Source organism: Dipodomys merriami, unplaced genomic scaffold, assembly GCF_024711535.1.
Source record: "Dipodomys merriami isolate MVZ:Mamm:240054 unplaced genomic scaffold, mDipMer1.0.p SCAF_90, whole genome shotgun sequence".
In the NCBI taxonomy this organism is placed as follows: domain Eukaryota; kingdom Metazoa; phylum Chordata; class Mammalia; order Rodentia; family Heteromyidae; genus Dipodomys; species Dipodomys merriami.
Genome location: NW_027206513.1, coordinates 3,635,971 through 3,662,009, shown reverse-complemented (window position 1 = coordinate 3,662,009; position 26,039 = coordinate 3,635,971). Strand labels below are relative to the sequence as shown.

Sequence of the window (26,039 nt, the reverse complement as noted above, 5' to 3'; positions counted from 1 at the left end):
AAATAACTCACATTTGCTTACAAAGTACTGGAGTTTCTGGAATTTTGTTATTGTATCATGTCAGCATTAGAGAAATATTAAGAGTCATCAGACTGGGGTCTAGCCAGAGGGCTAGTGCACATGTAGTTTCCTATACCAGTCTGTTGGGAACACAACCCTTCTTGTAAAATGTCTTTGCCTCCCAGATATTGCCCATTTGGTTGTGGATCAAAGTAGATCAGACTTGGGTGCAGGCTCAGGTCTGCTTCTAGCTAGCTGTATATAAGCCACTTAGTGCTCCTAGTTGAGACCTACAAGGTGAGGCTCCAGATGTCAGCCACCTCCCTCATAGGGTTGTTGTAAAAATCCATCTCTTATGGAACCAAGGCTCTATGGATGTTTGTTGGAATTAAATGTAGGAATGAATAGCTAATCTGTAGACTGCAGAGTCAAGAAGTTCCTGAAAGGAAGGAGAACCTGGAAGTCTTAGTGAATGAAGGAACCTAACCCAGGAGGGTTAGGCTTTGATATGCTGATTTCCTGACGATATTCATTTAAGAAAAAAATTGCTACTTTTGTCCAGGCTGGCCTTGGACCTCAATCTTCCTATCTCTGCCTATTTGGGAAATAGCTATGATTACAAGTGTGCACTACCAGGCTTGACTAAATAGGACATTTCTAAGTGGCACCTATTCCCTATATCTCTGAAGAATGTGGTCAATTGTGCTCCCAAGGATGACCTCTAGACACTGTAACACCTCGAAGCATCTTCTGAATCATTAGGAAAGGAGACAATTCTGGTTATTAAGCAAGAGGTATATTTCCAGTGCATTTTCAAGTGACTACAAAAGGATCAAAACTTTTCACTAACCACACAGGGAGCAGCTATAGAAACAATGAATTTTCCTCTTCCCATTCATTCAAAACCTGTCTTGGTCTGGCTCCTAATTCTTGTTTGTTATAAGGAGACTTTGGGTCCCTCTCAGAATGTTATCTGTTTTTTTTAACAAATAAAATAAAATGAACATTATCAATGCAGTCATATTAAAGCACAACTCCTAAATCATGTAAAAGAAAAAATGATGTGATAGATGGATCAAGAATGGAGAGAAGAGCCAAGTACTGGTAGCTCCTACTTGTAATCCTACCCAAGAGGCTGAGATCTGGAGGATCACAGTTTGAAGCTGGCATCAAGAGAAACGCTCAATAGTCAGACTCCATCTCTAAAATAGATTGTAGGCTTGGCTCAAATGGTAGAGTGCCAGCCAGCAAGCATGAAGCCCTGAGTTAAATGAAGAAAGCAAAGTAGGAAGTAAAGGAAGAAGAGAAGGAAAGGGGGGAGGATAGCAGCTCTGCAGGGAAAACAGTGCTGTATGTCAAAAGGAGCAGATGCACTTACAGAAGGTAGAATGTTAGTAATCATTTTTCTCCTGTGGCCTGACTAGATCTGCCTTATACTGGAGAGCATTTGGAGGGCAGCTGGAGGGCTTACCAAATATTTCAGGAGAGGATCCCACAGGACCTTTCCCTAACTGTTACTGAATCCAGTTCAATTTTAAAACCCTGTTGAGCCAGGTGTGATGGTACATATCTGTAATCTCAGCATTTAAGAAGCTGAGGCAGGAGGATCATAAGTTTAAGGCCAGCCTGGACTACAGAGTGAAACTCTTCTTTCTAAACATATCTATTGATCTATGAATTCATTTTCTAAAGCTATTATGACAAAGTATCACAAACTGGATGACTTAAACAGTACAAGTTTGTTGTCTTACAATTATGGAAGCCCAAAGTGTTAAATCACAGTGTCAGCAGGTGATGTGGAGCAGAAATGCTCTGTGGTGTCCTTACTCCTGATGATATACTGGCAATGTTTGGTAGTCTTTGGCTTATGGCAGTGTAAGTGCACATAGTAGTCTTCTTCTTCTTCTATGTCTGTGTCCAAATTTCTCCTTTCTTCAGAGGCATGGTCTTCATTAGGACTTATCCTACTCAACTCAGCTTCATCATCTGCAAAGACCCTGATTCCAAATAAGGTCACATGCTGAGGTACTGAGGTTAGGATTTCACATACAAATTTAGAGGGAATACAATTCGGCTCCTAATGAACATGTGTTTCATGTTATTGGCCTACCTCCATGGCTTGTGAGAGTAGCTACAGAAATCCTGCTCTGAGACTGACAGAGAGAAAAGGGAAGCAGAGAGATGGGGAAGCCAACACCTGTCCTCTAGAAACTTTTTTATCCTTTCCCCATAGGAGGGACTCCACCTCCTAATCTCAGAACTCCTAATCAGAGTCAAGTCTGGGTTCAACACTTGAGAAGATAAAAATACCAAGCAGAACAGTATTTTCACAATAAAAAAAATACCAAGCAGATAAGAAAGCCCACAATCTTTCATGGTTCCTTGTTCAGAACACTTCTCATAAATCCCACCATCTCTTCCTCTAGTCTAGCAAGATAGCTACACAGATTGTAAGATCCCCAAAAGTTTTCAAGGATGGGAGAATGAACAGGAATTTTGGTCAGAAAATATGTTCTGTTATGTCTCTACCAGGAACTAGGGCTAACATTAGACAGGTCATCTTCTCCTCCCATCTGGGTACAGTCTCAGAAGTATCCTGCACAGATACTATGCAATACCTCTTAATAGCTTGTTGGCCAAAGAAGCCCCCCACACTACCATTGTTCAGATCATGCAGGAGCCCATAGGACCTGTCACCTTCTAACAGTAGACTAGAAGCCATTCTGCTACTCAGCTATATGTTCAGGATCTCTTTCTATATATAGGGGCATCTTGCCTCTGGTCCAAGCCTGAGTTGTTCCTATGAAGACTGGTAGGATCATCTGTTGTGAAGAAACTAGAGTGCAGATATGCATAGTCACATTCCTCCTCATTCTCAGCTTTCCCATTTCCTCCTCCCCTGAAATCACAACCTTCAAACTACATCTATCTGTCCCCCTTCATCTCTTCTGCTTCCTTCTGCAGCGGTTAGTGTGGCTTTAGAGTAGATAATCCTCTTTGCTATGGTGCTAAGTTTTGGAGAAGCTACTGTCTCAATGAACAGGTATGAAAACCATAGATGCATATTTTAGTCACAGATTTTGCTCAATGTGTTGTGTAGCTCTTCTTCATTTGTTCCTACTTGTTTTGTTCCACAAGATGGCCAGATCTCTTCTGGCTCTGCCCCTGAATTTCATTAGACACACAGTCTCACAGATATAGACACACCCACAGACACAGAGGCACGTATACTCTCTCTCTCTCTCTCTCTCTCTCTCTCTCTCTCTCTCTCTCTCTCTCTCTCTCTCTCTCTCTCTCTCTCTCTCTCTCTCTCTCTCTCTCTCTAACTGTGCCACTCTATTCAGCCAAAGCCTACCTTTTCCTCCTCTCTGAGCTTGTCAATCACATCTTAGTTAAGATTTCAATTGTAAAGAATCCCAGAGTTAAAGAGGTCATTTAGTTCGGTTGAACTCTTGGTAAGAGTCTCTTCTGCTCCCTATTTTATGTGACTTCATTATATTTAAGACTTCCTCATTCCTCTGGCCTCTCAGTAACTACAAGTACTCCAACTACAGTTGTAGTTCCTTCTGTGTCTCCTTTCTCCTCTTCCTGCCTCTCTCCTTCTCCCTGACCTGTTCTTCCATTCTTCCTACTCTTCCCCCTCTCTTCCTCTCTCCTTTTCCTTCCCCTTTCTAACATTTTCATGTCCCCCACTAGAGAATAAGTACCTGTTTCCTTCCATATCCATGTGTAGGTAAGTTTTTTAAATTTTATTTAGTTGTAAAGGTGCTGTGCAGAGGGGTTACAGTTATATAAGTAAGGTGAAGAGTACATTTCTTATCGAAAATTGTTACTCACTCCACTGTTTTAATGAATCTGCAGTAAACCCACATTTATAACATTGCAACTCTGTGAGAATCTAGCACTGCATTATTACTTGTGTTATGGGGACCCAGATTCTTTATTATGCACCAGCATCATAGACACACATACTCTATACCCTCTCTCACACACATGTACATGCCAGGGTGCTCCACAGAGCTACTGCTGTAAAACTAGTGCATGAGAGTAAACTGAAAGCTCTTAAGGTTCTATAACTTGCCAAGGGTTATTAATTTTTAAGGTTTTCAAAGGCAAGAACTGTCTTCTCAGAAGCCACTTCTCTACATTTCTCCTGGAATACCATTAGACTGAAAGTGGGTACTAACTGGATTGGAATCTAATGAACTGAAGTTTGCTTTAACATCAACTCATTTTTTAAAGCCAGCATTAATAGCCACAGGCTTCAGACCCCTGGGGATGACTCGGGGTCCAGCACAGTGATTTGTACAGACACTGGAGATCAAGCTGTATGTTCAACAGGGCCTTGGCCCTGACTATGCAACCCACAGGGTCCTCCCACAGCTGGTGTATAATGCTGGGAGCCTGCAGGCCTCAAGAAGCTCAGAGGAAGGAGCTAGGAAGATGACTTCTAGAAAATCTGCAAGGAACACTGGCATGCTCCATGTGTAGCCCTTGATGGCAGTTCATGTTTAGTCAATTAATGCTTTCAATTTAGTTATAAACATCCACTGAACGGATATAAACTCTGGAAAATCACCACAGGAGCTTTTTCAAAAATTTAGGTTCAGAAGCATGATGTCAGAATCTTCTGGTGGAAAGGTGGAAAGTTTCCAAGTTCCTCAAATGATTCTAATATAGAGTGCAACAGGGCGGAAGAGAGTCCTCTGCTCTCTGTTAGGAAGCCTAGACAGTCAAGAGAGGTGTTGCACCTGCCCTCAAGGTGCTTAGTATCCAGTGGGAAGCTGAATAATTAGGCTATTTTATAGAGGGCTATATGGGTTGTCAGAGTAGAGCTTCCTGAGCTTTGTTCCTGGGAAGCAGCTGTTCTTGGGAGAATGGAGTCCAGAGTACAAGGTGGAGATTAGCCACACCCAGAGCCACATCTTCAGAGGAGACTTAACCACTTCAGGAAGAGGAAGGTTTACCTCCTATTTGAGAAATAGTACCCAATCTCAGCCACAGAGAAAAAGTATCCCAATCACTGGCCTACTGATAGTTTATTGAATCTAAGACCTGTAGGAAATGGGATCTAAGACCTACAGGATCTTAAGGATTCTTATAAGATCTCATGATCTATGATCTCTAAGAGAGTTCCAGAAATCCTTGACAGAACCATGAAGACCCCCCCCTCCCAGGGAACACTTGAAATCTGAGACCTTCAGGTTCAGAGTAGCCCCTATATGTCCTTTGTGCCTCCTGCATGAAAGGCCTCCAGAGTGGCTTTAGGGAACGTTGGAGCCTCAGGTTCAGTGGCACTTTTCCTAGTGAGCTTAGAAGCCTATTGACATTTCCAGCAGCTCCATCCTTGGAAATCCACACACAGGGGCCCTTCTTGGGAGGTGACAGGGTTAATCTAAAGGCTGGGGGAAGCAGAGAGAAAGGCCTTGAAACCACACAGTGAAGCCAACCAGATTAATAGAGAAAGAGAGAGGGGGGTAGACCATTAGGAAGACAAAGAAAAAAATCATGCTGGAGCAATAGAAAGGGAAATCTAATATCAACTAGGGAAAAATAAATGGAGATTAGGGCAAACAAATTAGCTTTAATGGGTTCAATGCTAATACAAGAATAACAGCAGAGCTGTGAATGCCTTTGAGGGGAAGATGGGATAAAGAACCTGAGCAGTCATGCAGGCAATAAAGATTATGCAGGGAAGGGGGGATCAGCCAGGGGAGAGAGAGAGGGAAGACAGGGGTGAGTGGGCAGGGGATAGTTGGCATAGGAGGGGCCTGCCATCATTGATAAGAAGGGACTGGGGCAGAGAGGGAGCTAAGAGCTGGTGACAATAGGGAAAGAAGCAATCAGCATGGGGTGGAACTAAAAGAAAATAAATAGCAACTAGAAGAGACTGAGGACAGGGGAATCAAACTCAGAACAGGAAAGACTGGAAAGAAAACAGATGGTAGAGATGGATGTAAACAAAGAGAGTGAAGAACAAAGCAACATGGAAGAATGGGGGAAACAGATAAAGAACTGGGTTTATTCTCTGGAGAAAATAAAACAGGAAGAAATTAGGCCCGAACAAAATGAAAGCCTGGAGAGGATTTTGAACTGGGTTTTGAAAAGCAGCATTTGGTGGGTGCTGGTAGGGAAGGGTCTGGCTGTGCCTGGAATAACCACACTGCTGCCAGGGGTGGTTCAGGGAGTGGGTGGGTAGGAACTGCATAGTGCAGAACCTTCACTATGACATTGAGAGGCCCACAGCGTGGGGGCTTAGTTCTGGCCTTTCTTAAGGCCAAACATCACAGCATGGAATAATTTATATATTATCTCTCTAAAAATGGGGATTATGTCCTCCCTACATCAAAGAGTTGTTATGAAAATTAAAGAGAAAGATACATTTACAGGGCTTAATGTAGGGCTGGTATGTAGTCCATGTTATATCAAGAATAAGCACATCCCATAATGTTGCCTATAATTACTATTCCTAAGCATTGTCTAACTGGAAAGAGGGACTAAACACTAAAGAGAGTCCTTCCTTCTTTCCTCTTACTCCCCCTTCCTCTTCTTTGTTTTGTCTCATTTGTTTAATTTATGTATTTATTTTTGTGACAAGTCTCATTATGTAGCATGGGCTGACATCATGAGTTTAAGGCTCAGCCTCCCACATTCTGAGATTACAGATATGAGACATCATGACCAGCATTTTCCTCCACCAGCCAAATTTGATTCTTTTCCAATAATAGTCTAATCCAATGAAACCTCTTTATCCATCCTTCATCGTCCATCTACTCCATCATCTCCACATTGGAGATTAATGAATAGTGCTAAACCACACAGTAACAGCTACCATCTTGGTTGACCCAAGGAAAAGACATGCCAAGAAGCCAAATTTTGTATCTTATTGAGAGACCCTCTTAGATTTGCCTGAGCTTCAGACTTTAGGAAACAGTAAGAAGGATGTTGCTCTTCCCAGATGCATTAAAAATAATGGGAGGCCAGCTGGAGGAATACAGCCCAACAGAGTAGGGGAAGGCAGAATGCCTGAAAGTCAATAAATAACTACCCAGTCATGCACTCAAGAGGGGAAGGAGGAGCTGGCATTATTTCCTGCCCCTCAAGGCATCCAGAACCATGTCTTTTCTCATCTCTAAGGATTTTAGTGAGCACAGACAACAATCCAGATAAGAGGGGAAGACAAGGTGAAGAAGCTGTGTCACCTGCTAAGATATGAAAAATTGAATGATAACTATTACAGAAAGCACTACAGAAAACTATAGTCTTGAAGAAATTGGACACTATCTCTCTTGATCTTTCTACATTCTGAAGCCTTAGAGCAGTGCCTGGCACAGAAAGATTAGTGGTCAATGTGATTATGGTAATGGTGAACATTTGTGGAATGCCTGCTGAGGCCCTGTCCCGTGCTGAGTGCCACACATGAGTTATATTCACATAACACACTATGAGGAGAAGCAAAGGGAGGTGATGTTCAAGCAAGTTCATAAATTAAAAATGAAGCAGAGATTTCCTAATCTTGACCCTTTGAGTATCCTGATTCAAAAATTCAAAGAAAACCCTGCAGTTCCCCAAAACCTGGAAGTTTCTGATCATCAGAGTAACTTCAGTTCCTCCATTGTGTGTTTATAGTCCCTCAATACCCTGATAATCAGTTCCTTGTGTTAAAGATCCCAATTGAAATAACAAGGAATAGTTTTCTATTTTCTGATTATATCCTGATTGATAATACATGTTAAATACCAGGAGAAATCTGAGCAAATAGCATTTATTCTATGACTAGATCGATTGTGTCCTTAACTTTAGACATAGTATTGAGCTCACTGGCCAAGAGAACCAGGAACTAGTTTTTGATTGGACCATGGCAGACATATAGGGGCAGCACTGACAATAAACACTGCCACATTCGACCATAAAGCTTCTTAGGAAAGGATGTACTCACACACTGAATTTCAACGTTACAGGCTTGATATAAAAGTCAGCAGGAAGACTTCTGCATTTGTTCCTTGACTCCTGCAGAAGCTGGGATATGCATATCTTTTTAAAACAACTCATGTCAAAGACATTTGTGAAAAGCATAATTCTGCTTAAGACAAACAATGTGTTGGTTTCACTGAACTTGTTTTAGATATGCCTTCTTCCCTCTTTTCCTCATTTTCTCCTTGCCTCTCTTCTTCACTTTTTCCTTCCTTTCATCCTTCCTTCTACTAGTAATAAATTCAATTACTATGTATGGAGCATTACATCAGATATTAAGACTTCAGAAACAAAGAAGCTATGTCATTCCTCAGGAAGCAAAAAAAAAGCCTCATGCAACAGAACACAGCCATTAGACAAGAACTTATATTCTGCTAAATTTAGTGCCAGAGGTTAGGCTTGCCAGTATGCTAGCTCCTTCAATCCGAGGCCAGGGTCTGATGTATCAATGTAACCCAAAACCTCATGGATGGGGGAATGATCTGGTATACAGAATTGGAACATTGGGATCCCATTGTCCTGAAACAGTAGCCTCAGACTTGCTTCCAGAAAACATCAAGCTGAGGGAGCAGCTAAGAGGTTGCAGAAGAGATTAAGGACCTGCAAGAAGCAGATCAAAAGTCTGAGAACACTGAAACTAACCAGCACTGGCAAGGCCATTCCTCCATGGAAGGCCATGTCTTTATGGTATACATAGCATGATTTGAAAGGCACCTCAAAGCAAGAACTATACCTCTCATGGCAATCCTGCCAAACTCAAGCTCCTGCCCACCTTGACCCTCTTTAAAGTTAGAGCAATACCCCCAGATGTTAAATGGAAAATTTTTGCACAGACCATTGAACAATTGTCCAAACTTTAAGGGTTGGACAGAGCTACAGAGATCAAGCAAATGAAAACAAATAGAAAAATACTGGAATATAGAATTTGAGATTCACCTTGGGGAATTCTGTGAATTCCTGTAATTGCTCTCACATAGAAAACACTTTTCTGCCACATTTACACACTAAATCACTAAATAAACTTTATGGGTGGGTTACATAGACAAAGATAGGGCCCCTGCCCTTGAGGAATTTATAAAGAATCCTTATTAGTACCACGATAGGGAGAGGGATTTTCCTATGTCTCACAGGAAAGTACCCTCATATCTTAAAGGTTTGATATTAGTGCAGGTAATTAGTTTTTTTTTTAATTTCTACCATATTTAACTTCTCAGAGTCTTCAAGGAGTCAAAGAAAATTACTAAAAGTCCTTGGACCTTCCCAAATGGTCATTTTTTCCAAATCAAGCATAAATCTGAATCAAGCCAAATCAAGTATCAAGCAGCTGAGAGGTTGCAGAGAAAATTAAGCACCCAGAGTTTTAGAGAGCTCCAAATCCCTTTACTGTAAAATAACTCCTGTCCAATCCAAAAAAAGCTTTCATTTCCCTGTCTGAAGACATAGACACTCTAGAACCTACTTGCATCTGGCCAGGCAGTCTTGTCTTCTTCCTACATACCCCGTCCCCAATCCTCTAGATATGCAAAGGGCCTTTGCCTTATGAAGCTTCAAACTACTACTACTTCTTCTTCTTCTTCTTCTTCTTTTTTGTCAGTCGTGGGGCTTGAACTCTGAGACTGAGCACTGTCCCTCAGCTGTTCAGCTCAAGGCAAGCGAGCGCTCTACCACTTGAGCTACAGCACCACTTCCGGTTTTCTGAATGTTTATTGGAGATAAGAGTTTCACGGACTCCTGCCCGGGCTGGCTTTGAACTGCGATACTCAGATCTCAGCCTCCTGAGTAGCTAAGGATTACAGGCATGAGCCACCAGCGCCCAGCTCAAACTTCTTACTAATTTATACCCTCCTCCCACCCAACCTCTTACCCAAAGAGGAGACCCTACTCATTGTTTCCTTCCAGCCTTAAGGCCTATTTGTCCACAGAGCAGCATGGAAAGGGGGTCCGTACAGTAGGTGCCAATTCCCCTTCCAGGGCAGGAAGGAAACCGGAACCCACCTCTGGGCATTCAGTGGTGACTCACCTAGAAGAGTCCACTCCCCCACACCGGACACAGGAAAGATGAAAATCCTGCCATTACAGAATTCAATTTGAAACCTCAGACCATAGATACCACCTTCTTATGCAGCTAGCTGTCCCTTTCCAAGCCCTCCTCCTGCCAGTCTACAGCCACAGCAAATGTTACTCAATTTCTTCAACATACTGAGACTTTATGCATAGAACTTGTTCTTCCTTTCTATAGAAAGTCCTTCAGTTGGTTACCTCTTAACCATTCGTCCCTAAATCTTCACTCTAGATGATTGTAAACTCAACAAGCACCTAGACTTACCTCTTCCCAGGAATTTCACCCCTAACAGGGCAATTCTCTGATTATCTGATTCTATCTCCTAAAAAGGTTTAAGTGTTTGTAGGTCAGCATCTTGCCTTGTTCAGGATTGATGCCTGAGACATCATTAGTACTTGGTTAATATGTGCAAATAATATTCCTAGAATAAGGTGGAAGAGGAGAAAAGATAAGGAATGAGCTCTTAAATTTTCCTTACCAGCCACTACCCATTGTCTAGTCTAAACCAGTGACTGTCAAGGTATTGGCTCCCAGATTCTCAGGACTCATAGAAATTTCTTAAAAACAAATTATTGGTCCCAGTCAGACCTTGATTCAGCAGTTTTTGTCTTAACAAGCCTTCTGAGTATCTCTGCTACACTCTTCAATCTGAGAACTACTACTCAAGTCCAAGCTTGGGTCACAGCATTCAACGAAGTAAAAACACTTAGATATTGAAAATTTTTATACTGATACCTTCGTTCAGTTAATCAAACACTTCTTCATCCTTAACCCTTTACTTCCTATAGTGATTGTTATAGGTTGGTAGCAGTTTCTCTTAGCTCCATTCAATATTTCAATTGGAAAAAAACTCAAGAACCACTTTCTCAGATAATAAATTAAAACAGGTGGAATGAGCTGGGTATGGTGGAACAAACCTGTAATGCCAGCACTTAGGAGGCTGAGACAGGAAGATTATGAGTTCAAAGAGCCTAGACTACATCAGGAAAACTTGTTATGCAAACATATGTACATACATACGTGCATGCATACACACAAACACACATATACACATACACACACACATACACACACAAACACACAGCCAGCAAGCAACCAGAAAGAATGAGGTCAGGAATGTGGACATAGGCTTTTTCTAAAATTATTCAGATACTTGTAAGTTCAGAGTTCAGGTGCCAAAAAGGTATATTATCAGCAGCCTTCAGTAGGGTTTCTGAAGGTTTGAGTTTCTAAGGACATGGCGTCAACTCTTCAGGATTATTTAGGGCCCTAGGTTGCACACTTACATTGGAGAATTACATTCATGGATTTATTTTAAAGGCAAAATGCCCAATTCATGCCATCCAAAAATAAATTTTTATTTTGAAAACCTATTTGAAAGGGGGGAATAACCTCCACTTATAAGAAATCTTGCTTCCAGATAGAAAAGTCCCAGCACAAACACTGAAGCTGCAACAGACACACAGTGAATGTTCTGGAAAATGGGGACATCATAGGACTACTCAAAGTCTTGTCTGTGTTTGGGTGGCTGGCTGGTGCCCCCTGGTGTTCAATATCTGGACCCAAAAAGAGTTAAAAGCAGAACTAATGTTGGCTTGCCAGGGCAAAATCCCCACCAATGGCAGTGTGCCCACTGCTAAGGAGTGGGTCAGGGCCACGCTGTTTATCCTCTAGGCTGCACTGATAGCCCTCTGGGACATTGTCCCAGCTTTGGTGGAAAAGCACTCACTGAAACAAGTGGCCTAGAACGAAGCAGGTAGAAGCTGTGCCCAAGCTCACCCAGTTGCCTCCACCAGGGAGATGGATCATTATGTCCCTCATGCTGGGTGTTTGGCTAAAGGGCTTTTCCTCTTGACTTACTGCCCAGGGCAGAGGCCTACAGCTTGTTGTTGTTGTTTGTTTTAAGGGAAATTAACTGTTCTTCTGAAAACAGCTTGGGCCCCTGAGGAGACATTGCAAAGCAGTTCTGAATGTTCTAAGCCAGTGGGTGATAATGGGCACTGTGTGCCCAGCAAAGGCACTTCCCACCCTTGGTCATAAATAGTCTTAACTGGCTCATGCAGAGACCTGCTATTGGTTCTTGCTTCTCACCTGTCTCTCCTTGTGACTCCCACCTCCCAGGGTTCAAACCATCACCAGCCAGATCATCAAATCATGTCCCTGGTCTACTATGCCTAAGCCATGATACCATCAAGACAAGGCTGCAAGGCTGATCCCTTCAGGGAGGCTGAGGGTCAGCTTGGCCCCGGAGACAAGGCTTGCTAAGAAAGCAGCACTGAATTGAAACCTAAACTGTGTTGAATCCTAGTGCCTCAAAATATAAGCTGAGTCATTCAAGTCAAAGAAAACAAATCATTAAAACTCTCCCCAGTCCCTGTTTGGAAAAATGGTGATCTTGACTCTTGGCCCTGAAATCAGCCCAACATGGATCTAGGGATTTAATAGAACTAAATATGTTGGTAAATCTAACAAACACATATCCCCTTCACCTCAAAGCCATTACACATGCTCTTCTCACTGTCTAAAACAGCTTTCTCCTGATTCTTTCTCCACTATATAGCACTATTTGCCTCAGTCTTAACTTCGATGTGTTTGGGAATCCATCTGTGGGCCCCTTAACTGATTCCCACAACCCTCCTCAACCCCACTTCTAAAGGTAGTCAATTGGCTGTTTGGTGGTCTGGAATCATTTTATAACAGATTTTGTGAGTCAAGAGTAGGCATCAAATGTTCATTTGCTCTGCACCTTCAGGGCCTAATACAGCACCTCACCCATTGAAAGTACTCAGTAGATAGTGTGAATAGATGAATGGATCAGAATAAATACAGGCTCAGGTTAGAGGGTAGGAGTTGAATCAGGTAAGCAACAAAAGCTTGGCTTAAACGATGTACCAAAAACTTCTTACAGCCCAGTGTAGCAGTTCTGGCACATATGGGGTGTGTCCTAGTGAGCTCTCTGCCTATTGTTTTTAGGGCTCTTATCTCTTAGAAAAGAAACCTTGGGGATCATTCAGGTGGACACACATAGGAAAAGTTCAGGTCCATTCTTCCCAAGCTCAATCAGAGATTTTAATTTATTCTTTTGTATTAATGTTTGTGTTTAAACCTATGGTTCTTTGGTTAAAGAAGAGAGACATGGAAAAACCCACTGATTTCATTCTTTGCCTTCATTTCACAGAAAAGGAAAGAAAACTCAGGGAGGAAGGGGCACTCTTCCCCAAAGATCACTCACCTCAGTATTAGCATCAGAAGTCACTGAATCCTGTACTTTTTATAGGCTTTTCAGAGGAAGGGAAGGAAATAGGGGATTGTTATTTAGAGTGAAAGGCTGAGGGTCTGAAGGAGATCCAGTGATTCCCTAGTTGTTATGTGCCCCACTTGGACTATTTGGAAATGGGGTATGAGCATCATATTCCTCAGTGTCAGCCTCACCAAGAAATGGAAAGCAAAGCAAGAAGGGGTATGGGTATGGGGAACATAGGAGGACCTGACCCTGGAGTTCACAGTCCCACTCACATATACAGAGCACTCATACTTGTGGCTGATTCTCACCTAAACTTACTGCTTGGCACTGACAACTATCTCTGTAAATATCATCTCTTTAGGTCATGGAGGGCTAAACCAGCTGGGAGGGGCCTTTGTGAATGGCAGACCTCTGCCTGAAGTGGTCCGCCAACGCATTGTAGACCTGGCCCACCAGGGTGTGAGGCCCTGTGACATCTCTCGCCAACTCCGAGTTAGTCACGGCTGTGTTAGCAAGATCCTCGGCAGGTAAGCACAAAATTCACCTAACACCACCTTCCCTGCAGTGTTTATCTTATCTTCAAGCTAACCTTAAATGCAAACCTACCTACCCTCCTATAGACCAACCCCCATGTTCACCTTTAGTCCTAGCCTCTGAACAGAAGAAGGTAATAAGTACTTTGAGGCTTCTCTACCCAGCATTGCTCTTCTACTATTGCTTTCCTGTCCTTTCCTTCTTTGTCCACTTCTCCTTGCCTTAGTCTCTCCTTCTCTGTATCATATTTTCTATAGTTGTCAATGCTTCTGAGACAGGAGAATTGTCTCAGCTGAGACCCAAGGAAATGGGCAGTCTAGGGAAGGAGCACAATGTTGGAGGTGGCTCCTGAGGTCTAAGAGAGATATTTGAATGCATGCTTCTCAAACTGTAACTTCAAGAGCATCTGAAACAAAAACAGTGGGAAAGCTGAAATACAGATTCCTAGGTACTGAATCAGCCTCTCTAGGAACCAGGCTATGGTGCTTATGACTAAGGAATCAAAACTCAGAAACATGAAGGATATTAAACCACTGAGCTACAAGACTAGAGCTGTTCCCAACCCTGATAATCTTAAATTTAAAATGCAAAAATAAAAAATAAAACAGTGAGCTAGGTGACGGTGGTTCATGCTGATAACCTGCACTACTGAGGAGAATGAAATCTGAGGAGCATAGTTTAAAGCCAGCCTGGGCAGGAAAACCCATGAGACTCATCTCCAATTAACTACCAAAAAGCAAAAAGTGAAGCTGTGGTTCAAGTAGTAGGGCATTAACATTGTGTATAAAAGCTCAGGGACAGTGCCTAGGCCCTGAGTTAAAGCCCCAGGACCAGCAATCAGTCAATCAATCAATCGGTGTCTAGGCTCCAACCAAGACAAATTTAGGGAAATGGACACAGGTTAAGGTCTTTTTAGAGTACCTGACCCCCAAGTGCTTCTGCCTCCCAGCAGCCAAGGTTAAGAACCACTTTTGGCCAGAAGCAGCAATGACTTTCCATGTGTTTTGGTTTCAAGAACCCTGAGTTAGACCAGAGTACCTTCTCTCCTTCCCCCTCCAACCCATATGTGGATTCAAGGGGAACTCTGGTAAGGCAAAGGGGTTTACAGAGGAATAAGCCATAAAAAGCCTTGGCTCCGGCGGGTGTGATTGGGTGGGGGGGAGGGGGAGGCTGGGAAGGGAGGTGAAGGGTAAACAAAGGAGGAGGCTGCAATGCTTGGTAAGAAATGTATGCATTATCCTGCCCATGTAATTGTAACCCCTCTGTACAGTATGTTCTCAAATAAAATAAAATAAAATTTAAAAAAAGCCTTGGCTCCCCACTTGAATCATCAGGGAAAAGGTGACCTTTGGCTGGGTTCAGGAAGAGGGGATTTCCAAGATGGTTGTAGTGGGAAAGAACTTTGGATGGTAGAGACAAATAAATGGAAATTTAAAGAGCCAAGTTTTTCTTTTTAATGGCAAAAGAGACCAGATGTGTAAAACAAGGAAAAGAGAGTATCCTAACCAGGGTATGAATCTACCAAAGTAGCTAGTTGGGACGGGGGATGGAAAATGGACAGTAGTTGATGCCCTAGAAAAGGAGGCTTAGCTGAAGAGGCCAGGGAGCTAAACAAGGCTGGGACTCCAGAATCTAGGAGGAATAGCTTTAACTTTAAGCAGAAAGCCAGTGAGTCAGGGCTAAGGGATATGTCAGGGCTGTGAGCAAAGGTGAACTAGCAAGACAGGGCAAAGGGCTTGATGAACCCTTCTTCTAGGGAGGGGCAAAGAGAGAAGTGAGGGTGAAGGCTTCAGTAGAAAGTTCTGGTTTGGCAGCAGCCTAGACCTACCCAAGCAAGGGAAACAGGCTGTTCTGGGAACATGGAGTATTTGCGCCCAGCCAGGGGGTGGGAGTGGAGGTGGGAGAACAGCTCACTCCTACACATCTTCCCAGAAGTATTGAAGGAAGGAGAGGCTCTGGCTATGTTGTTGCCCAAAGGCCCCACCTGCTTATTGGGTAATTCTTTGGGGTTCTCTATTGGAGTAGGTACTACGAGACTGGCAGTATCCGGCCTGGAGTGATAGGGGGCTCCAAGCCCAAAGTGGCCACCCCCAAGGTGGTGGAGAAGATTGGGGACTACAAGAGGCAGAACCCCACTATGTTTGCCTGGGAGATCCGTGACCGGCTGTTGGCTGAGGGCGTCTGTGACAATGACACTGTGCCCAGTGTCAGCTCCATCAACAGGTGAGGGACAGCATACTGTGGCATCTTTCTGGGCCCTGAACTTTAGGGGAATCATGAAAGAGACCTGAAGAAGAGTTCAGCTTTGTTGAATTAAGGGCTGGGATGAGGCAGGCCTCATGCTAAAGAATCTGGCCCTCCTTGCCTCCTTACTGGCTGGTGCTCTGGGGCTCTTCTTGCCCCCCACACCAAGGTGTGCTATTTCTAGCTTCCTTTTTCAAACACCACATCCTTCCTTTCATTAATTTTTTTAAATTCTTGAATTAATCTTTTCTTGAAGTCTAACCTGACCTTTCATTTAGTCCTTTAATTATTCACTCACTACCTCAATCATTTACCTACTCATTCATTCACTCACACATTCATTCATTCACTCACACATATTTCCCTCATTTCTATGTATTAGACCTGGGGACACATAGTTCTTTTCCAAGTGAAGCTTACAGTCTCATAGGAACAGACGCAAACCAAGAACCTCACAGTCATTGTGAAAATGTAGCCTGGCATCCTGTAGAGGACAAGAAACTGAGCACATATGAGCTAGCATAGGGTGACTTAGTTTCATAACCAGAAGGTTACAAAAGGCTTTTACTAAGAAAAAAATCTGAGTAAGAATTAACTAGATGAAAATGAGAACAAAAGAACTTTGATACAGCACATGCAGAGAATCCTTATGACTAACAAGATCTTACACAAGAAGGTGAAAGAAAGCTAGTAGACAGAGAGTATGAGAGCTTCATCGAGTTTGGAGAAGTTAGCAGAATATCACCCTTTGGGGCCAGCCGATGGCCTTGTTACATATTCAAACCTTGGACCTATGAAACAAAGGGAAACCCCTAACATAGTTTAAGCAGGAGGCTGCCTTGCATTTCAAAAGCTCCCTCTGGCTGCCATGGAAAGAATCAACTAGAGATTCATGAGTGAATGGGTTGTTCCAGGGAGTACCCATGGAGGGAGAAGGTTGGTAGTGGCATGCTCTGAGGTATTAAGGAGATACAAAGAGAAATGGGTAGAGGTTAACAGGAAAGATAGGGAAGCTCCATTGTTAAGCTCCATTGTATTTCTGCCTTGAGTGGTCCATGGTTCCAATCATGTAATGGGAATATGAAGGAGAACTGAGTCTGAGGAATGAGGTCCTGGGTTTAACTGTGAACTAGATAAGTTAAAGATAGCTTTTGAGATAGTCAAGTGGGATGTCATAAAGGTGACAGAAGCTGGGGCAGTTAGGAGTTGTTTTATCTTTAATTGCTTTTCTTTTCTTTCTCATAGAATCATTCGGACCAAAGTGCAGCAACCATTTAACCTCCCCATGGACAGTTGTGTGGCCACCAAGTCCTTGAGCCCAGGACACACATTGAGTGAGTATTGAGGGACTCAGACATAAATACCCTATCTAAGGCCTCACAAACAGAGACATACAAACAAACCTACACAAGCATGTGTATACTTGTAAGCTTGTGCCTGGACTGAGCTGAGATGCTAAGATGAAGCCTAGCCAATTTCCACAGAAGATGCACTGAGATGTGGAGAAGTTGAAACATCACACAACAGCAATTCTAAAGCCTTTCTACTAACAGGCCCTGGGGAGGAATAACCTCCAACCTGTCCAGGCCATGGTGGCAGCAGGTGCTGTGAGGAGGGGTCGCCCTCATATCCTGATTAATCCCCTCCTTCTTATCCCTCTGCAGTCCCCAGTTCAGCTGTAACACCACCAGAATCACCACAATCAGATTCTTTGGGCTCAACCTACTCCATCAATGGGCTTCTGGGAATTGCTCAGCCTGGTAGTGACAGCAAGAGAAAGATGGATGACAGTGAGTACTGAAGGGGGACAGGAAGGTCGGGTGTGGGAGGGCAATTTCAGATTTTTGATGGGGAGAAATGCTTTTCCCTTCCTGGCTTAGTACTTAGTAGGGTTCTGCTACTCCTCAATGGCAGTAGTCACATGCCCTAGTATCTTCATTGTCCCAGTCAGCACAGAACCTGAACTTTTCCTCACTCTTCAGCCTGTCTGTTCCTCTGCTGTAACCTAGGGAATGGGTAGGGGGTTCATCTGAAAGCTTTCTCCATGCTACGGGGTACCAGGTGACCAGGACAGCTGCCGGCTGAGCATTGACTCACAGAGTAGCAGCAATGGGCCCCGAAAGCACCTTCGCACCGACGCCTTCAGTCAGCACCACCTGGAGCCTCTTGAGTGCCCCTTTGAGCGACAGCATTACTCAGAGGCCTATGCCTCCCCCAGCCACACCAAAGGCGAGCAGGTAAGGATGTGGGCTACGGAAGGTAAGCAGGGGTGGGCAAGGCCTAGAGTAAGACATTCTTTCAGGCCCCATAAAGTTGCCTCTTATGGGGTTGGGACCCAGGCTTCATGCTTCATGCAACCAGACATGAGGCCCTGTATCTTCCTCTTCTCCCAATCTTCTTTCCTTCCTTCAAACAACCTGAACCTGGCCCTTTCACTGAAGGGCAACATAACTTGCTGGCCCTGTCCCTTTGTCATCAGTGGCTTTCCCAGATCAGAAGGCAAGACCACCCCAACTATAGTATGGAAGCTTGAAAGTCTTCCAGTGACTATGTCAACAAAACTCCCAGCCCAAACTCTGCTTCCCTGGCACAGCCCAGATTCTGTGTTACTCAGTCCCCAAGCACGCCATGCTCGTTCATGCCTCTCTGCCCTTGGGCCAGCTGCTCTCCTCACAGCATGCCTTTCCTCCCACTTCTTTGCCTGGAAAAATACCAGTTAGCTTTTGTGACTCAGCTCAATTATCCCGAATGCAAATTTGTCCCTGCCTATCAGCTGTAATGCTTCCCCCTTGTGTCTGTGATTCTTCATGACCTACAGGTGTCTCTCAGTGCCTTCTCATGGTGCATCATAAAAATCTAGTGGATAGAAGGGTAAAGACAGGGAAGTCTCTTGAGAGACTTTTTGAGACTCTTTGAGAGACATTTTTTTTAATATTATTTTATTTTATTTGAGAACATACTGTACAGAGGGGCTACAATTACATGGGCAGGATAATGCATACATTTCTTACCAAGCATTGCAGCCTCCTCCTTTGTTTACCCTTCAACTCCCTTCCCAGCCTCCCTCCTCCCCCCACCCAATTATACCCCCTCCCCCCCCCACACCAACATTGTAAACCTGGTTTTGACATGACATTTTGTACTTCTCATTGTTGCAACAGGTCCACCTGAATCCTTAAACGACTTGTTTGTCCCCATCTCCTCCACATGTTATACTGACATCAAATATAGTGAAAGCGGGGGTTACACTGTGGGGGAGGGACATACAAAGCAACAAAGAAATAATCTTATAAATGCGTTAGAAACATATGCATGAAAGAAACGAAAACATTAAAATACATATTTAAGGGTTCATTTTCCTAACATCACATTATCTGACCTTTTCTGCTTGACTCATACCTATACTAGATATTGCAAATAAGGGAAACCATGGGACCTATGCTTCTTTGGGCCTGGCTTACTTCACTTAATATAATTTTTTCCAAGCCTTTCCATTTCCTAACAAATGGGGAAATGTCATTCTTTCTGATGGAGGCATAGAATTCCATTGTGTATATATACCACATTTTCTTGATCCATTCATCTACTGAGGGGCATCTGGGTTGGTTCCATATCTTAGCTATGGTAAATAATGCTGCAATAAACATAGTTGTGCTGGTAGCTTTAGTGTGGTCTTGTTTGTAAACATTTGGGTAAATGCCCAAATGGGATTGCTGGATCATAGGGGAGATCTATGTGAAGTCTTTTGAGGAACCTCCATACTGCTTTCCAAAGTGGTTGAACAAGTTTACATTCCCACCAACAATGAAGTAAGGTTCCTTTCTGTCCACATCCCCTCCAGCATCTGTTGTTGTTAGAGTTCTTGATTTTTGCTGTTCTAACTGGAGTGAGGTGATATCTCAATGTTGTTTTGATTTGCATTTCTTTTATGGCTAGGGATGTTGAACATTTCTTCATGTGTCTATTGGCCATCCTTCTTTCTTCTTCAGAGAAGCTTCTCTTTAAGTCTTTCGCCCACTTATTTATTGGGCAGTTGTTTCTTTGAGGATTTGTTGTTGGGGGGTTTAATTTTTTGAGTTCCAAGTATATTTTAGATATGAGACCCTTGTCCGTTGTATGGCTGGTAAAGATCTTCTCCCAATCCGTGGGCTTTCTATTGATCTTGCTAGCTATGTCATTTGCCCTGCAGAAGCTCTGCAACCTTATGCAATCCCATTTGTCCAACCTTTCTTTGATTTGTTGTGCTTCTGGGTCTCTATTCAGAAAATTTCGGCCTGAGCCAAGGAGACCTAAGGTTTCTCCTATTCCATCCTGTAATGTTTTCAGAGTGTCTGCTTTGAGTTCAAGGTCTTTGATCCATTTGGAGTTGATTCTGGTGCAGGGTGATATATAAGGATCTAGCTTTAGTTTTCTACATGTAGTTAACCAATTTTGCCAGCACCATTTACTGAAGAGGCTGTCTTTCTTCCATTCTATTGTTTTAGCTTCCTTATCGAAGATTAGATGGCTATAGGTCTGTAGGTTCATTTCTGGGTTTTCAATTCTATTCCATTGGTCCTGGGGTCTGTTCTTATGCCAATACCAAGCTGTTTTGATTACTATGGCTTTATAGTAGAGTTTGAAATTTGGTATTGATATTCTTTGAGAGACATTTTTATCTGTAGCACTTAATATTGTACATCTATCCATCCATCTATCATATCTATCTTTTTATCATTTATATATCTATCCTTTTAAACATATCCAACTATATCTATTCCATCTGTTCTATCTATATATCTATCTATCCATCTATCTATCTATGTATCTATCTATCTTGCTTCACTGGGATCAAACTCATGGCCTCATGCTAGGCAAGGCCTCTCCTGCTGAGCTACATTTGAAATCCAGTGCCCCTCTTTTAATAGCTACTCAATAAAGCATATCAAATGAATGTACAAATGAAGAAGTTGAGAAATCCAGAACAATAAATCACAAGCTGCAGGGAAGTTTTCTTTCCAGTGCTCAGGACAGGTAAAATGGATTACAATTGGTTGACATCTATGAAAAGCTGACAGAGATGTGAGAGGTCCCACCCTGAGGCCAACAAAGACTACAAAGCTGACAGCCACGGAATTCAGTTCATTATTATCTGTCAAGAGTTTCAGTATCTGTCTCCCCTCAGTGCACCAAGTCAACAAGCTGAGGCGTATCTTCAGGGTGAACTCTATTGCCCCTTTCTGCTAACACTATAAGTGAGGCAAACCTATATATACATTTGGTGGGGGGAGGGTGAGGGCAGGCTAGACAGCCTTGATGCTGTCCATGAGCCTCTTTGTGCTCAAGGCTAGCATTCTACCACTTGAGCCACAATGCCACTTTGGTTTTTTCTGAGTGGTTTATTGGAGATAAGAGTCTCTCAGACTTTTCTGCCCAGGCTGTCTTCGAACCATGATCCTCCTGAGTAGCTAGGATTACAGGTATGAGCCACTAACACATCTTTAAAATCTGTAGACAATAGAGATGATGTCAATAATCAGCTGAATTGACTACCAGTGACTGGCTTGGCTTCTGGCCCCATGCCAGCCCCCTGTAGCTGGGCAAGCAATCTGTTAGCCATTTTTATCAGCCTTAGCTGTGACAACTATGAAGAATACAAGGAAAGCTGGCCATCAACAGACCTGGGGAATGTGCCTGAGTGTTCATCCTTAAGTCCATGAGTGGTTCTTGGAGGGAAATAAGTGTTCAATGGTAGGACTGCAGGAAGCCCACTCCATGAGAATAAGTCTATAAAACCCAGTGTACCCACATCAGACCCTCTGGGGGAGTAAATAAAGTCTACTGAGGTGACCCTGGATACCTGCTGCATCCCAGAGCCATTTCCTGGTTCCATCAGTAAGCTCTCAAAGGACCCTGCTTGGTTTCAGGGAGGCCCTGTGCTATGCTGGCACATATACAAGGGGAATCCTGGAATGAGAGACTCAGATCTAGAACAGACCTTGCAGAGATCTTAGTCCAGCTTTTCTATTTGTGTGGAGATAGCCAAGGACCAAGAGGCATAGAGAGGACTTAGAGAAACAGATGGTTGAAAATGCCAGCCCTGGTTTTATCAAGCAGGTCAGTTATTATCTGTGTTGATATGGAGTTTCATGTATATTCTAATTTAAAGACCAAATGAAATAAAGACATTTGAAAACAATTTGAATTTCTCCAACCATTCAGACTATAAAATAGGAAACAGATGCCTAGGACAGTGTCCATTAACAACTGGTTGTGAGAAGCAGAAAGAAGCCAGACAAAGTCAGAGCCCTTGTCTTTCCTGCCTTTGGTGAGTGAGTGTACTGCCAGAGTACACTGTTTTCTCTCACCTGGGCATGGGAAAGCCCTCTGACTTGAAAGCCACCAGAAGAAACACAGATATGCATACTTGATCTTAGCACTCTGTCTTCTTGATGAAGACAGATACTTCTTGTTTGGAAAACTGATTAAGATGTTCAACAGCTACATCATGTGGTCATTTGTGGTTGCTATTTTACTACCAGACATAATTGGAGTCCATATAGTTCTTCGTGTATTATACAAGCCCATCCAGAGTCAGATCAACAGAATAAAAATTTTATGATAGAGCTGAGTGCTGGTGGCTCACGCCTATACTCCTAGCTACTCAGGAGGCTGAGATAGAAGGATCAATGTTCAAAGCCAACCCAGGCAGGAAAGTCTATGAGACTCCTATCTCCACTAAACTACCTAAAAATCAGAAGTGGAGGTATGGCTCAAGGGGTGGAGCACTAACCTTGAACAAAAGAAGCTCAAGGATAGTACCTAGGTCCTGAGTTCAAGCCCTAGGACTGGGAAAAAGAATTATAGAGATCAAGAATTTGGCAGCCTCTGCCTCTTTTCACCATCCTAAAGTCCTATGATCCTATACCTGTCATCACTATTTATGAGTACCTATTTCTATTGTTACCAAGTCCTATGTTCTAAGTACTTTATAAAAGTACTGAATATAAAATCCCACTTAATCTTTACATTAGTATTATAATCCCCATTCTAATATCCCCATTCTTACAGGTGAGATAAACCAAGACTCTAAGAAGACAGGTAGACTCATGCTACCATTGCAGAATCAGAGATCTAACTCAAGTGCTGAACATTGTGCCCCCTGCCATCAATTCAAGTTCAATCCCAGAAAAATAAAACACTAGAATGTTTAAACCACTGAAATTTGCAGCAGCATCAATTTATTTTTTACTATATAGATTTCTTTTTCTTACTGAACTGCCTAAATTTTGGCATAAAAATATTTTATACCAAGCCAACACATTCATATAGCATTTGAAATTGTTCTTGCATTCTCTAGAAATTAGGTATTTGCTTAGTTTCATTCAGTCAAGCAACTCCACCCTGTCTCTAAGTGGACCTCCTCAGAAGGAATGCAACCAGAGCACTATTTAGTCCATAATTGCTGCTACAGGCTGATGATGCCCTGGTGGCCTCTAGAATTGAATACAGCTTCCAAAAGTGCCCAGCATGCAAACAGAAAGTGCTGTGGCTCCTAGGAGAGCCTTGCTCAATAGAAATCACTGAAAGTCGTTGTCTTTAGTAACATACTTAGGCAACTATGCAACATAACATACTTAGGCAACTATGCAACATTCTTCAATTTCTGTTTTGTACAATATTTTATACACTGAATTTGTAATGTATGTGATCTCATGTGAGCAATGGATGTTTTCTGATCCTTCCTGATGGAAGAGTCATGAGGAGGAAGGAATGTATTTATGCTTTTAATTGAACAAGTTCCATTTTGAAGGAGAAACTTAGGCTATAACCATGCATACACATTGGGGGAAGACAGTAGGAATCTACAATGAGTTGTTATTGAAACCCCCCTCTCCAAGTGCTTTTTTTCCATATTTTTTATTGTAAAAATACTGTACAGAAGGCTTAGAGTTACATGAGTAGGGTAATGAGTACATTTCCTATCAAACATTGTTACCTCCTCCTTTGTTCTTCCCCTATCATCCCTTCCCTCTCCCCCACTTCTCCCTCCCCACCCCCGAAATTGTAAAGTTCATTTTCAACATAGTGTCTTGTACATCTCATTGCTACAATGGGTCAACCTATATCCTTATTTAAGCATTTTGTTATATCCCTTCCCCTCCCCAAATTATAAAAATGTATATACAAGATGCAGGACACCGGAATCAGATACAGTGATACTGTAGGGGAAGAACATACAAAAGAATCACATAGTGCATTATAAGTACATTAAAAACAATAGCAAGCAAGGAAAAAACCACTTGTGTCCCTGTCTTGAGGTTCATTTCACTTAACATCATCTTTTTTTTTTAATTGTATTTTATTTTATTTGGGAACATACTGTACAGAGGGGCTACAATTACATGGGCAGGATAATGCATACATTTCTTACCAAGCATTGCAGCCTCCTCCTTTGTTTACCCTTCACTTCCTTAACATCATCTTTTATGATTATATGTACATAGCTTTTGACCTGTTTTGCTTGTCCTGGACATGTACTAGTTATTGCAAATAAGGGAAACCATGGGACATATGTTTCTTTTGGCCTGGTTACTTCACTTAATATAATTTTTTCCAAGTTTTTCTATTTCCTAATGAATCTCCCCAAGTTCTTGATAAGAGTTTTTCAAATAAAATTAACCCCAACTATCTTCCAAGCTAACCTGAATGCTTCTATTTGCTTGAAGATTATATATATGTATATATACACATATACATATATGTATACATACACATATATGTATATTGTATATGTGTGTATATGTATATATATATATATATATAGAGAGAGAGAGAGAGAGAGAGAGAGAGAGAGAGATGAAACCCGCCTGTTCTGTGGAACAGAACACCCATGTCAGCATTTTGAAGTTCTGATTTCAATAGAAAAAGCTTGAACATCACAGTCTGAGGTTTAGACACTCAGTGTATGATACATACATAATCTTACAGGTCTAAGCCATACAGATGCTGGGGAAACTTGGTAAGAATGACAAAGGGAAGGCCCAAAAGTCAGCTTTTTGCAAATGTAAGAAGTTATCCTTGCCATCAGGTTAGAAGTTGACAACAGAAACAATCAAATCTGAATCCTAGCTCCACTCCAGAGTGGAGGGGCATGAGTGTCTTCACTCCTTGAACCTGCATTTATGATCTGGAAAGAATAAATTAACAGTACAATGAAGGACTCCAGCCTATGGGTTGCCTGTTTTGGCCCTTAGCTGTGTCCTATACTCTAGAACTAAGCCATATGAAAAGCTGAGGAAGGAGACCAGCATCCATCCAAGACTCTATATCATACCTTGCCTCCCATTTGACCTTGAATTGTAGAACCTGAAAGGAGAAGCCCTAAGCCAACAACAGAACAGTAAGAGAATCCAAATGTATGAGTCATGCCAAGTAGAGCTCAGGCTGAAAAGGATGGGGGCAAAGAGCAATGGAAACTTTCCTGGGGAAATTACCACCACCAAGTCCAAAGATGGGTCATAGGCTCTGTAGGAAGGCTAGCTTGCCCAGGTGCCTCTGTCCTGTTGACTTTTCTTTATTCCCCAGGGCCTCTACCCACTGCCCTTGCTCAACAGTGCCCTGGATGATGGGAAGGCTACTCTGACTCCCTCCAATACGCCCTTGGGGCGCAACCTCTCAACACACCAGACCTACCCTGTGGTGGCAGGTAGGATTCCTGGGCCAACTGGACCCAGCTATGAAAAGTGGGCTGGAAAGGAGGGGAAGGCAAAGGTGGCTGGCTGGCAGAAGGAAGGTGACTGAGGTGCTTGCCTGGAGAAGAGTGGCGGGTTATGCTGTCTGGGCCTCAAAGTGAGGCAAAGGGGTTGGCCTTGGCCTCTTGGGTTCGGTCCTTCGGGTACACACCTTTCTCAGTCTACACTGGTGGCAGAAGGCACCTGACAGGGAGGTAGAGCATCGGGCTCCCACCTCATTCACCCTGAGGAACACCACGCAACCCTG

General features: G+C 42.8%; 1 protein-coding gene across 10 annotated transcripts in view; it reads left to right on the top strand.

Annotated features, from left to right (window-relative positions):
• Pax8 (paired box 8) overlaps nucleotides 1-26,039 on the top strand; it is a 59,275-nt gene that overhangs the window by 16,729 nt on the left and 16,507 nt on the right. For 5 of the 10 annotated variants that reach the window (XM_070013269.1, XM_070013272.1, XM_070013267.1 and 2 more), the window contains 6 exons: nucleotides 13,642-13,807; nucleotides 15,837-16,037; nucleotides 17,304-17,392; nucleotides 17,723-17,848; nucleotides 18,120-18,295; nucleotides 25,626-25,746. In XM_070013269.1, the coding sequence (XP_069869370.1) occupies nucleotides 13,642-13,807; nucleotides 15,837-16,037; nucleotides 17,304-17,392; nucleotides 17,723-17,848; nucleotides 18,120-18,295; nucleotides 25,626-25,746 (879 nt within the window). The remainder of the gene's footprint in view (nucleotides 1-13,641; nucleotides 13,808-15,836; nucleotides 16,038-17,303; nucleotides 17,393-17,722; nucleotides 17,849-18,119; nucleotides 18,296-25,625; nucleotides 25,747-26,039) is intronic. The other 5 variants (XM_070013273.1, XM_070013268.1, XM_070013266.1 and 2 more) reach the window with 2 other exon arrangements.